This window comes from Scomber japonicus, unplaced genomic scaffold, assembly GCF_027409825.1.
Source record: "Scomber japonicus isolate fScoJap1 unplaced genomic scaffold, fScoJap1.pri scaffold_607, whole genome shotgun sequence".
NCBI lineage: Eukaryota > Metazoa > Chordata > Actinopteri > Scombriformes > Scombridae > Scomber > Scomber japonicus.
Window position 1 is genome coordinate 1 of NW_026518657.1, and position 10,582 is coordinate 10,582.

The following is a 10,582-nucleotide window of genomic DNA, read 5'->3' on the forward strand; positions in this document are numbered from 1 at the left end:
CCTCCCTCCCTCCTTCCAAAGTTTTTATGGTTACACCACTTAGACATTTTTGCCATAATCCTCTAATATATTCTCCTTCCTTCCTTCCTTGCTTCCTTCTTCACTCCTGATGATGATGATGAGCTTTAATCTCTTCATCTCTTATCACAGAAGGTGCAGCAGCTGACTTTGACCTCTGACCATCTCTTTGCTGTCATGGCGGTTTTTTATTTTATTTTAAACGACATTAAAACGAATTAAATCTACATATTAAACTATTTCGTGTTCGTCTTTTTAAACTTCTACACTCTCACACTGTCACGTGACCCGCTGGACGTCAAAATCCCCGCAAGAAAAAAAACCCCGCACGAGACCAAACTCCATTTAGAAATCTGCATATTTAAAGTTTCCATGACTCTGAGATGATTCACGCGCCTTCACACCGGAAGCTGTCCGGAGTGAGAGCACGAGCAGAGTCCACCTGTCAACTCGGCATACATTAAACACACATTAAAAAGTTTATTCCTGTCACATTTAAACTTATTAAACCTCATCTCCCGCCAAACCAGCAGCGCGTGACCGAGCAGACTTCACTAAACCATCAGGTTTTATAACCGAGTTCTGCAGAGTCTCGTGCAGAGTCTCGTGCTCGCCTCCAGCTGAGTGAGTTCAGCTCGGTTTTGTCTTTTATCAGGATGAAAAGTAGAAAAGCAGAAGTTTGTAAAAGGTGTTGTGGGTCGTTAGTGTGATACTTGCCTCCAGCAGAGTTCAGCAGATGACTGTAGAGACAGAGGAAGCGGATGGAGTCATGTGACCGAGGAGCAGGTCAGCTGATCACAACACAGCAGAGAGTTTACAGACAGCTGGGAAGTATTCACATTATATATCACTATACATCACTATATCACTATATATCACTAACTTATATAAAACTACTAATTTATTCATGTTTAAATACTCAGTTACAAGTAAAAGTGCTTAATTCAAAAACTCAAAGTGAAGATATTTTTAAAACGTCTCATATCCTGATAAATATAAAATAATATAATATAATATAAAATAATATGATATAAAATGATATAATATAATATAATATAATATAATATAATATAATATAATATAATATAATATTAGTCCTAACCCTGCTCTGTGAGTGACGTCACATGACCAGCAGAGGGAGCCAAAACACAACACTTGATGTTCTCCTGTTAAACAAAAGCTCACTGAACTTTGGACTGTTGGATTATTGTTCCATAAATATCTGACATGTTTGTTCTTTAACTCATAAAAACTGTTTATTAGTATTTAACATTAATCTCTTTAATATAATAATATATAATAATATATTTAATATAATAATATATAATTATATATATAATATAATAATATATAATTATATATATAATATAATAATATATAAATAACAGAAACTAGAGAAACTAAACAGGGCTGGTGGATAGTTCAGGGAAATCATGTAAAAAAGAGAATTTAGTGAATTTAGTGCAATGTGAAAGTACTGCAGTATTATAGTGATGTAGTATTACAGTAAAAGTACTAGTACCTCTAACTGTACTACAGTAAAGTACTAGTACCTCTAACTGTACTACAGTAAAGTACTAGTACCTCTAACTGTACTACAGTAAAGTACTAGTACCTCAAACTGTACTACAGTAAAGTACTAGTATCTCTAACTGTACTACAGTAAAGTACTAGTACCTCTAACAGTACTACAGTAAAGTACTAGTACCTCTAACTGTACTACAGTAAAGTACTAGTACTACAGTAAAGTACTAGTACCTCAAACTGTACTACAGTAAAGTACTAGTACTACAGTAAAGTACTAGTACCTCAAACTGTACTACAGTAAAGTACTAGTACTACAGTAAAGTACTAGTACCTCAAACTGCACTACAGTAAAGTACTAGTACCTCTAACTGTACTACAGTAAAGTACTAGTACCTCAAACTGTACTACAGTAAAGTACAAGTATCTCTAACTGTACTACAGTAAAGTACTAGTACCTCTAACTGTACTACAGTAAAGTACAAGTACCTCTAACTGTACTACAGTAAAGTACTAGTACCTCTAACTGTACTACAGTAAAGTACAAGTATCTCTAACTGTACTACAGTAAAGTACTAGTACCTCAAACTGTACTACAGTAAAGTACAAATACCTCTAACTGTACTACAGTAAAGTACAAATACCTCTAACTGTACTACAGTAAAGTACAAGTACCTCTAACTGTACTACAGTAAAGTACTAGTACCTCTAACAGTACTACAGTAAAGTACTAGTACCTCAGACTGTACTACAGTAAAGTACTAGTACCTCAAACTGTACTACAGTAAAGTAAAAGTACCTCTAACTGTACTACAGTAAAGTACTAGTACCTCAGACTGTACTATAGTAGTGAGGGGGTGGGGGGGTATTTGGAGGGAGGAGGGGGGGGTATTTGGAGGGGGGGGGGGGGGTTTGGAGGAGGGGGTGTGTGTGTGTGGGGGGGGGTGGGGGGGTTGGAGGAGGGGGGGGGGGGGGGCTGGCGTGTGGGGGGGGGGGGGTGCTGGGTGTGAGGGGGGGGGCTGGCGTGTGTGAAGGAATGTACTTTTGTTCATAAGACAGAAAAGAAGAGAAAAGCAGGACAAACAGTTTGGCCCTTAACTTTCCCTCCGCTGGCTCAGAGCTTCCTCACCTCTCCAGTCTGACGCTGCTGCTGCTGCTGGCGTCTAACCATCACCATCATCCCCTGGATGGAAGGAAGGAGGAAGGAAGGAAGGAAGGAAGGAAGGAAGGACAGATGGAAGGAAGGAAGGAGGAAGGAAGGAAGGAGGAAGGAAGGAAGGAAGGAAGGAAGGAAGGACAGATGGAAGGAAGGAAGGAGGAAGGAAGGAAGGAGGAAGGAAGGAAGGAGGAAGGAAGGAAGGAAGGAAGGAGGAATATAGAAATAACATTTTACAACTGCAACAATTAACTTTATTACTGCATTCATTCCTATTATTCTAGTCCAGAGAGGACTAGGACCAAGGAAAAGAAGGAAGGAAGGAAAGAAGGACAGATGGAAGGAAGGAAGGAAGGAAGGAAGGAAGGAAGGAAGGAAGGAAGGAAGGAAGGATAGAAAGAGGGCCGCTGCCATGAGGTTTGCTTTCAATGTCGTTGCACATGTTTAATGAAAACAAAGACTTTTCTGCTCTATTCTGTGATGATGTCACTGATGATGTCACTGATGATGTCACTGATGATGTCACTGATGATGTCACTGACGACGTTGCTGATGATGTCGCTGATGATGTCACCTGAGTCAGCACCGGTTGAGGCCGAGGACAGTTTTTAAAAATAAAAAGTGGAGGTGTGAAGTTAAAGGAGAAGACGCTGCTACTCCTCTCCTGTTGCATTGTGGGTAATGTAAAAGGAGACAGGAAAGAAGGATGGAATCAAGGAGGGAGGGGGGGAGAGAAAGATATGATGGAAGGACAGAAGAAAGGAAGTAAGGAAAGATGAAAGGAAGGATAAAAGGAAAAGACAGGAAGGAAATATGGAAGGAAGAACAGAAGGAAGGAAGGAGGGATGAAAAGAAGGAAGGACAGAAGAGAGGAGGGAAGGAAGGAAGGAAGTCCTTCCTTCCTTCTGTCTTTCTTCCCTTTCCTTCCTTCTTCACTTCCAAGGAAGAAAGGAAGGACAGATTGAAGGAGGGACAGAAGGAAGGAAGGAAAGAAGGACAGATTGAAGGAAGGAAGGACAGAAGGAAGGAAGGAAGGACAGATTAAAGGAAGGACAGATGGAAGGAAGGAAGGAAGGAAGAAAGAAAGGAAGGAAGGACAGAAGAAAGGAAGGAAGGACAGACTGAAGGAAGGACAGAAGGAAGAAAGGAAGGAAGGACAGATTGAAGGAAGGAAGGAAGGAAGAAAGAAAGGAAGGAAGGACAGAAGAAAGGAAGGAAGGACAGACTGAAGGAAGGACAGAAGGAAGAAAGGAAGGAAGGACAGATTGAAGGAAGGAAGGACAGAAGGAAGAAAGGAAGGACGGACAGATTGAAGGAACGACAAAAGGAAGGAAGGACAGAAGGAAGAAAGGAAGGAAGGACAGATTGAAGGAAGGACAGACTAAAGGAAGGAAGGAAGGAAGGAAGGACAGATTGAAGGAAGGAAGGAAGGAAGGAAGGAAGTGAACATTGAAGGAGATGATGGTGGAAAAACACAAATTATCATTCAAATTCAAAGCAGAGTATTTTTTTTAAATGTCAACAACTTTACTAAAACCTGTTCAAACAACAACAATCTATAAGACACATCATGTCTGGTTTCCTTCCTTCCTTCCTTCCTTCCTTCCTTCCTTCCTTCCTTCCTTCCATCTTTCCTTCCATCTGTCCTTCCTTCCTCCCTTCCTTCCTTCCTTCCTTTTCTTCCTTCTATCCTTCTTCACTTCCTTCCTTCCGTCCTTCCTACCTTTCTTCCTTCCTTCTTTCCTTCGTCCTTCCTTCCTTCCTTCCTTCCTTCCTTCCATCTGTCCTTCTTCCCTTCTTCCTTCTGTCCTTCTTCCCTTTCCTTCCTTCCTTTCTTCTTTCCTTCCTTCCTTCCTCCCTTCCTTCCATCTTTCCTTCCATCTTTCCTTCCTTCCTTCCTTCAATCTGTCCTTCCTTCCTTTCTTCCTTCCTTCCTTTCTTCCTTCTCTCCCTCCTTCCTTATATCCTTCTTCACTTCTTTCCTTTTTTCCTTCTATCCTTCTTCACTTCCTTCCTTCCGTCCTTCCTACCTTTCTTCCTTCCTTCCTTCTATCCTTCTTCACTTCCTTCCTTCCGTCCTTCCTACCTTCCTTCCTTCCTTCCTTTTCTTCCTTCCATCTTTCCTTCCTTCCTTCCTTCTGTCCTTCTTCCCTTTTCTTCCTTCCTTCTGTCCTTCTTCCCTTTTCTTCCTCCCTTCTGTCCTTCCTACCTTTCTTCCTTCCTTCCTTCCATCTGTCCTTCCTTCCTCCCTTCCTTCCTTCCTTCCTTCCTTCTATCCTAACTAACTATATTATAAGTATGTACATCTAGTTTGCTTTCATCTTATTTTAAATGCTTCCTGGTGTACTTTACTTCCTTCCTTCTGTCCTTCTTCCCTTTCCTTCCTTCCTTCTATCTATTAAAATGCTTCCTGGTGTACTTTACTTCCTTCCTTCTGTCCTTCTTCCCTTTCCTTCCTTCCTTCTATCTATTAAAATGCTTCCTGGTGTACTTTACTTCCTTCCTTCTGTCCTTCTTCCCTTTCCTTCCTTCCTTCTATCTATTAAAATGCTTCCTGGTTTACTTTCAGTCACTTTTAAATCAAACTAAAACTTTAAGAACTGATCCTTTATTTTATTTCTTGCTCAGGAGGAGAAACAGTCGCAGCGGGTCCCCTCATGCGGCCCCGGGCCCCCTCGTGCGGCCCCGGGTCCCCTCATGCGGCCCCGGGCCTCAGTTTGAGAACCCGTAACAGCAGCAGCCACACAGTTGACTCGGGAGTGATTAAAAATGAAGCACTATAGAAACCAGCAGGCCAATAGAGGACCGGGAAGCTGTTTACAAGAGGAGGAGGAGGAGGGAGGGGGGGTGTGTGTGTGTGTGGGGGGGGGGTGTCCCGTTTCTATGGTTGCTAGACAAACCTCCTGCACCAGGTATTAAACTGCCTCCTGCAGCCCGACGCCTCCCGTTACTAAGACCTCCAGCAACAAGAAGAAGAAGAAGAAGCGCCTAACGCAGCGCCAAACAGCAGCAGCAGGAATCTCTTTTCTTTTCTTTTCTTTTCTTTTTCTGGGACTCACAAGTTGACAACAGGTGCGCAGAGAGAGAGAGAGAGAGAGAGAGAGAGAGAGAGAGAGACGCTCCTCTGGGATTAAAAACCTGCTGAGCTGAGACAAGCTGAAGGAAGGTGAGTCTGGATGTTTGATCATTTCTTCTAAAGGCCTCAAAACCTAAAACCCTAACCCTTCACTAATAATTCATCACTTCACATAACGTCTCATATCTGCATGCTTTATGACACACTGACTCGATGATTTTACGCTTAAAACGTCTCAAATTTCCTCCAGTGTGACAGAAATGATTCAGTTTAAATGTTTTTTTGTTTTTTGTTATATTAGTGAGAGCAGTGTTTAAACCTCTCAAACCTTTGTGTGAGTTAAAGTCAACACTGGGATGTTTCTGCGCTGAGCGTCAAGTGCGCAGCAGAGAAAGTTCAGGAAAGTTGTGAGAGCTGATCAACAGGATGACAAGTTTCACTGTTTCAGGAAAATATCGAGTTTAACTTCCATCACCCATCCAGGTGATAGACGGAGCCCTTCCTTTAAGATTTAAATTGAATTTGACACTGGAATGGAAACTTACCTATTCTTTCAGTTGCGCGTGCGCGCACACGCACGCGCATGAGCGCGCATGCACGCACACATATACACGCGTACACACACACAGACACACACACACATACAAACACACACAAATACACACACACACACACACACACACACACACACAAATACACACACATACAAACACACACAAATACACACACACACACACACACACACACATACAAAGGCACACAAATACACACACATACATACACACAAACACACACACACACACACACACACACATACAAAGGCACACAAACACACACACACACACAGTGTTCTTTCACACTTTGTTGAAGTTGAATGTATATTTTCTCTCCTGCCAGGAGGAGAGAAGAAGAGAAGGAGTGAAGGAGAGAAGGAGAGAAGGACAGAGGAGAGAAGAAGAGAAGGAGATAAGGAGAGAGGAGAGAAGGACAGAGGAGAGAAGAAGAGAAGGAGATAAGGAGAGAGGAGAGAAGGAGATAAGGAGAGAAGGCACTGGGGTGACAGAGAGGAGAGCGGTGTTGGAGGAGCCATGCTGTCTCTGAGCTGTGCTGACCCGTGGCCTGAAGGCTCGGTGGGTCTGGAGGAGGAGGTGGTGACGGTGCAGACGGAGGAGCGGGACGGCAGCAGCGTGAGCGGCTGCTGCAGCTCCGTCAGCCTGGACGACAGCCTGACCAGCCTGCAGTGGCTGCAGGAGTTCTCCATCCTCGGCGCCAACGGGCCCCAGCAGCCGCACCACCAGCCGCACCTGTTCGCCCGCCGCCAGCTGGGCTCCGAGGCCCCGGCCTCCCCTCTGGCCGCGGACCCCGCCTCCATCGGCACGCCGCTGACCCCGGGGAAGCCCACGGCGGCGGCCTACAGCAGGATGCAGACGCTCCCCGGCATCGTGGCTCACGGTCACTGCCCGGACGAGGTGGACTACAAGACCAACGCGCACATCAAGCCTCCCTACTCCTACGCCACCCTCATCTGCATGGCCATGCAGGCCAGCAAGAAGACCAAGATCACTCTGTCCTGCATCTACAAGTGGATCACCGACAACTTCTGCTACTACCGGCACGCCGACCCCACCTGGCAGGTGAGCCGCACACACAAAGCTCCTCTCGTCAGTGATGTGTCACTCCCAACACTTTCTCTGTGCTCTGTGTGAAAACCAGTTTCTGTTCTCACGTCGAGCTGCAGCCTCACTGTTCTCAGCTGTGAGGTCAAATCACAGCTGGGCGCACGCATTTCTCTATTTAAAGAACATTTATTCAGCAGAACACAAAACACTGAGAGGAGGTCTGGGCCTGCTGCCACACTCTGATAAAAGTATTAGTGGCTTGGCTGTGAGGGTAATTAATAACTCCTGAGGCAAAGCAGTAATACTTCCTCCATTCCACGAAGCCTTACAGAAAGCATTAACTTCACACTTTATTCTGCTTTTTTGTGTTTTTGTTCATGTCTCGGGTAAAAAGACGTTAAACAAGGAGCAGGTTTCTCCTCTGAACGTTCAGGAATTCTCAAGGAAAAGTTTAATTTTGCAGGATGAATGATTGATGAAGCTGTTCGCTGTACTCCCGTGTGTCAGCGTCTGGCTCAGAGCGTTCTGTTATTGTAAGGCAGTACATGGGGCAGATAATATTTAACAAAGGGTCATCGGGTCACCGCTCTATTTGGACTTCAGAGAAGGGGGGTTGGGGGGGGGGGTGGGGGGGGGGGGGGGGGTACACACTGCTTTAAAGGTGGTGTATGATTCTCAGGCAGCTGTACTTCCTGCCTCACTACAGCTGAGCGTACAATCAGTTTAATTAAACAAAAAAGAAAGTTTAAACATTTCAGGGACATACCTTAATTAGCTTAGCTTAGCATAAAGACTGGAAACAGAGGGAAACTGCTAGCCTGACTCTGTATGAAGTTGTTAAAATCCACCTACCACCTGCCAGCATCTGTTAAACTCACAAATTAACACTTTAAAATTTTGTTAGTTCAGTCAAACCAACAAACTCGAGCTCAACATGAAACTCTGCAGCGCTTCGTTGAGCCACGACGTTTCTGCACCTGGTGAAGAAAGAGTCCAACATATCTTCTGTTAATAGACTAATTGCTTAATCGCTAATCCTGAGAAGCCGAGGGAGCGTAAAGAAAGCAGAATAAAGTCAGAGTTCTTGTTCCCGACTAGCTTTAGCATAGAGAGATAGATGTAATATTACTCCTCTGCTGCCAATGATGATGCAACATGACGATGATTTGCTGTTCAGTTGAGTTTGTGTTGAAACTGGATTTAACAAAGATGTGGATTAATTTCCCTTCAGGCCTTCAGAGCTGCCGGTAGATGCAGTTTATTAGCTTCGGGCTTCATCGTACATCATATATTTCTGATCTGCTCCTTTAACGAAGCGGAACCGGTGTCTGAGCTGTCGTCTCTGTTTGCAGAACTCCATCCGACACAACCTGTCGCTCAACAAGTGCTTCATCAAGGTGCCGCGGCAGAAGGACGAGCCGGGGAAGGGCGGCTTCTGGAAGATCGACCCGCAGTACGCCGAGCGCCTCCTGAGCGGCGCCTACAAGAAGAGGAGGATGCCGCCGGTCCAGATCAACCCGGCCCTGCAGAACAGGCTCCGGATCAACCTGCAGCCGCCGTCCCGAGGCCCCTGCAGCCCCGCCGGCAGTCACGGCCTGAGCGTCAACCCGGAGTCCCAGCGGCTCCTCCGGGAGTTTGAAGAAGCCACCGGCGCCGACCAGAACTGGGACCCACATCTGGCTGAGGGGACCATGCTGGGGTCCTGGCCGGCGGTCCGAGGTCGAGGGGCTCACAAAAGGAAACCGGGCTCCAGAAACGGCGGCGCCAAAGCCCCCCGGCGCTCCAGCTCCCCGCTGCTCTGCGTGGTGGACGAGCAGAAGGAGATCGGACCACTCAAGGGCGACTTCGACTGGGACGCCCTGCTGGACTCGGCCCTCAGCGGCGAGCTCAGCCTGGACGGAGGAGAACCGCTGAGCCCCATCATGAAAGAGGAGGACCTGACGGTGCGGGGGACCCACATCTCCCCCGCCGACGCGCCCGCCGGGACGGCAGACATCCACGTGCTGGTGGAGACCCAGAGGAATAACGACGTGTCGGACTTTGACGAGGAGACCTTCCTGGCCACGGCCTTCCTGGAGAGCCCCTGGCCGGAGGAGGAGGAGGAGCAGAGCCGCAGTGACTACCTCTGTAGCTCCACCGTCAACCTGGACCAGCTGTTCGACCTCGGGGACTCGTTAGGCGGAGACCCCAGCACCCGGATCGACACCCTCCTCTGAGGAATAGTCGCTTTCCGGCTCCTCGTTGGCGACGCTACTGAGGAATAGCAGACTCCTTTTTTTCTTTTGTTTTTAAGCTTTTTAAACTCGAGCGGCTCTTATTGTCCGATCCATGCCGGCTCTCCCTGATGGAGGCTACCGAACAAAGACGCCACAACGTGCAGCAGCAGCGGCGGTAAATCACGTTGACTCGTTTGACTTCAGACAAACTAAAATCTGATTGTTTTTGGGACGACGACACAACTCAGTCTCTGCCCGGGCCGAGCATGTCCATGTGGGCCCCAAACGGGTTACATTTGGGCTGCAATGTGGCTCAGTTTCCATGGCGACCACACCTGTGATTTGCCCATTTAGGCTTCAAATGGGTTCTGACTGGGTTTCAGGTGGGGCCCATGTTTCTGAACCAATATGGAGCCAATACAATTTACCCGCTTAGCCCACTTCCATCCCTTATGGGGCTCATACAGTCATCCCACATGGGCTTCACACGTTACTGAAACCATTCAAGCCCACTCAGCACCCACGTAGCCCACATTTAACCCACGTCGGGGCCCACATGGACGTGCCGGCTGGAGTGTTTACATCGTGAAGGTGTGTTCATGGTGACGGACGACTGAGAGGGAGAGGAGCGATCGATCCGCTTCACAGAGACCGGTGGGTAAAGTCTCTGAATGGACTGTGAAGCCTGTGAGAGCAGCGTTACCATGACGATTAATGAGTTTATTTGCCAAATGACGTTTGGTGTACGAGTGATTTACTGTAGTAGTTTTTTTTTTTTTGTGCGTGTGGGGTTTTTGGTACTAACTCTCTTCTCTTTATGCATTGTACAAATATTAGGACCATTTTAACTCACCTTATTGTATAGCATCCACCCTCTCTCTTGACTTTCTAGTAGAGCAGTAGATGCAAAGCGGTAGAGCAGAGGAGTCAAACTCATCTTCATTCAAGGGCCACATACAGACCAATTTGATCT

At 46.3% G+C, this 10,582-nt stretch overlaps 1 protein-coding gene across 1 annotated transcript; it reads left to right on the plus strand.

Annotated features, from left to right (window-relative positions):
• Positions 1-6,862: 6,862 nt before the first annotated feature.
• Positions 6,863-9,609, plus strand: LOC128354801 (forkhead box protein J1-A-like). Its single transcript, XM_053314955.1, has 2 exons — positions 6,863-7,408; positions 8,746-9,609. Exons 1-2 carry the CDS (start codon positions 6,863-6,865, stop codon positions 9,607-9,609), a joined length of 1,410 nt encoding a protein of 469 aa, XP_053170930.1.
• Positions 9,610-10,582: the final 973 nt, after the last annotated feature.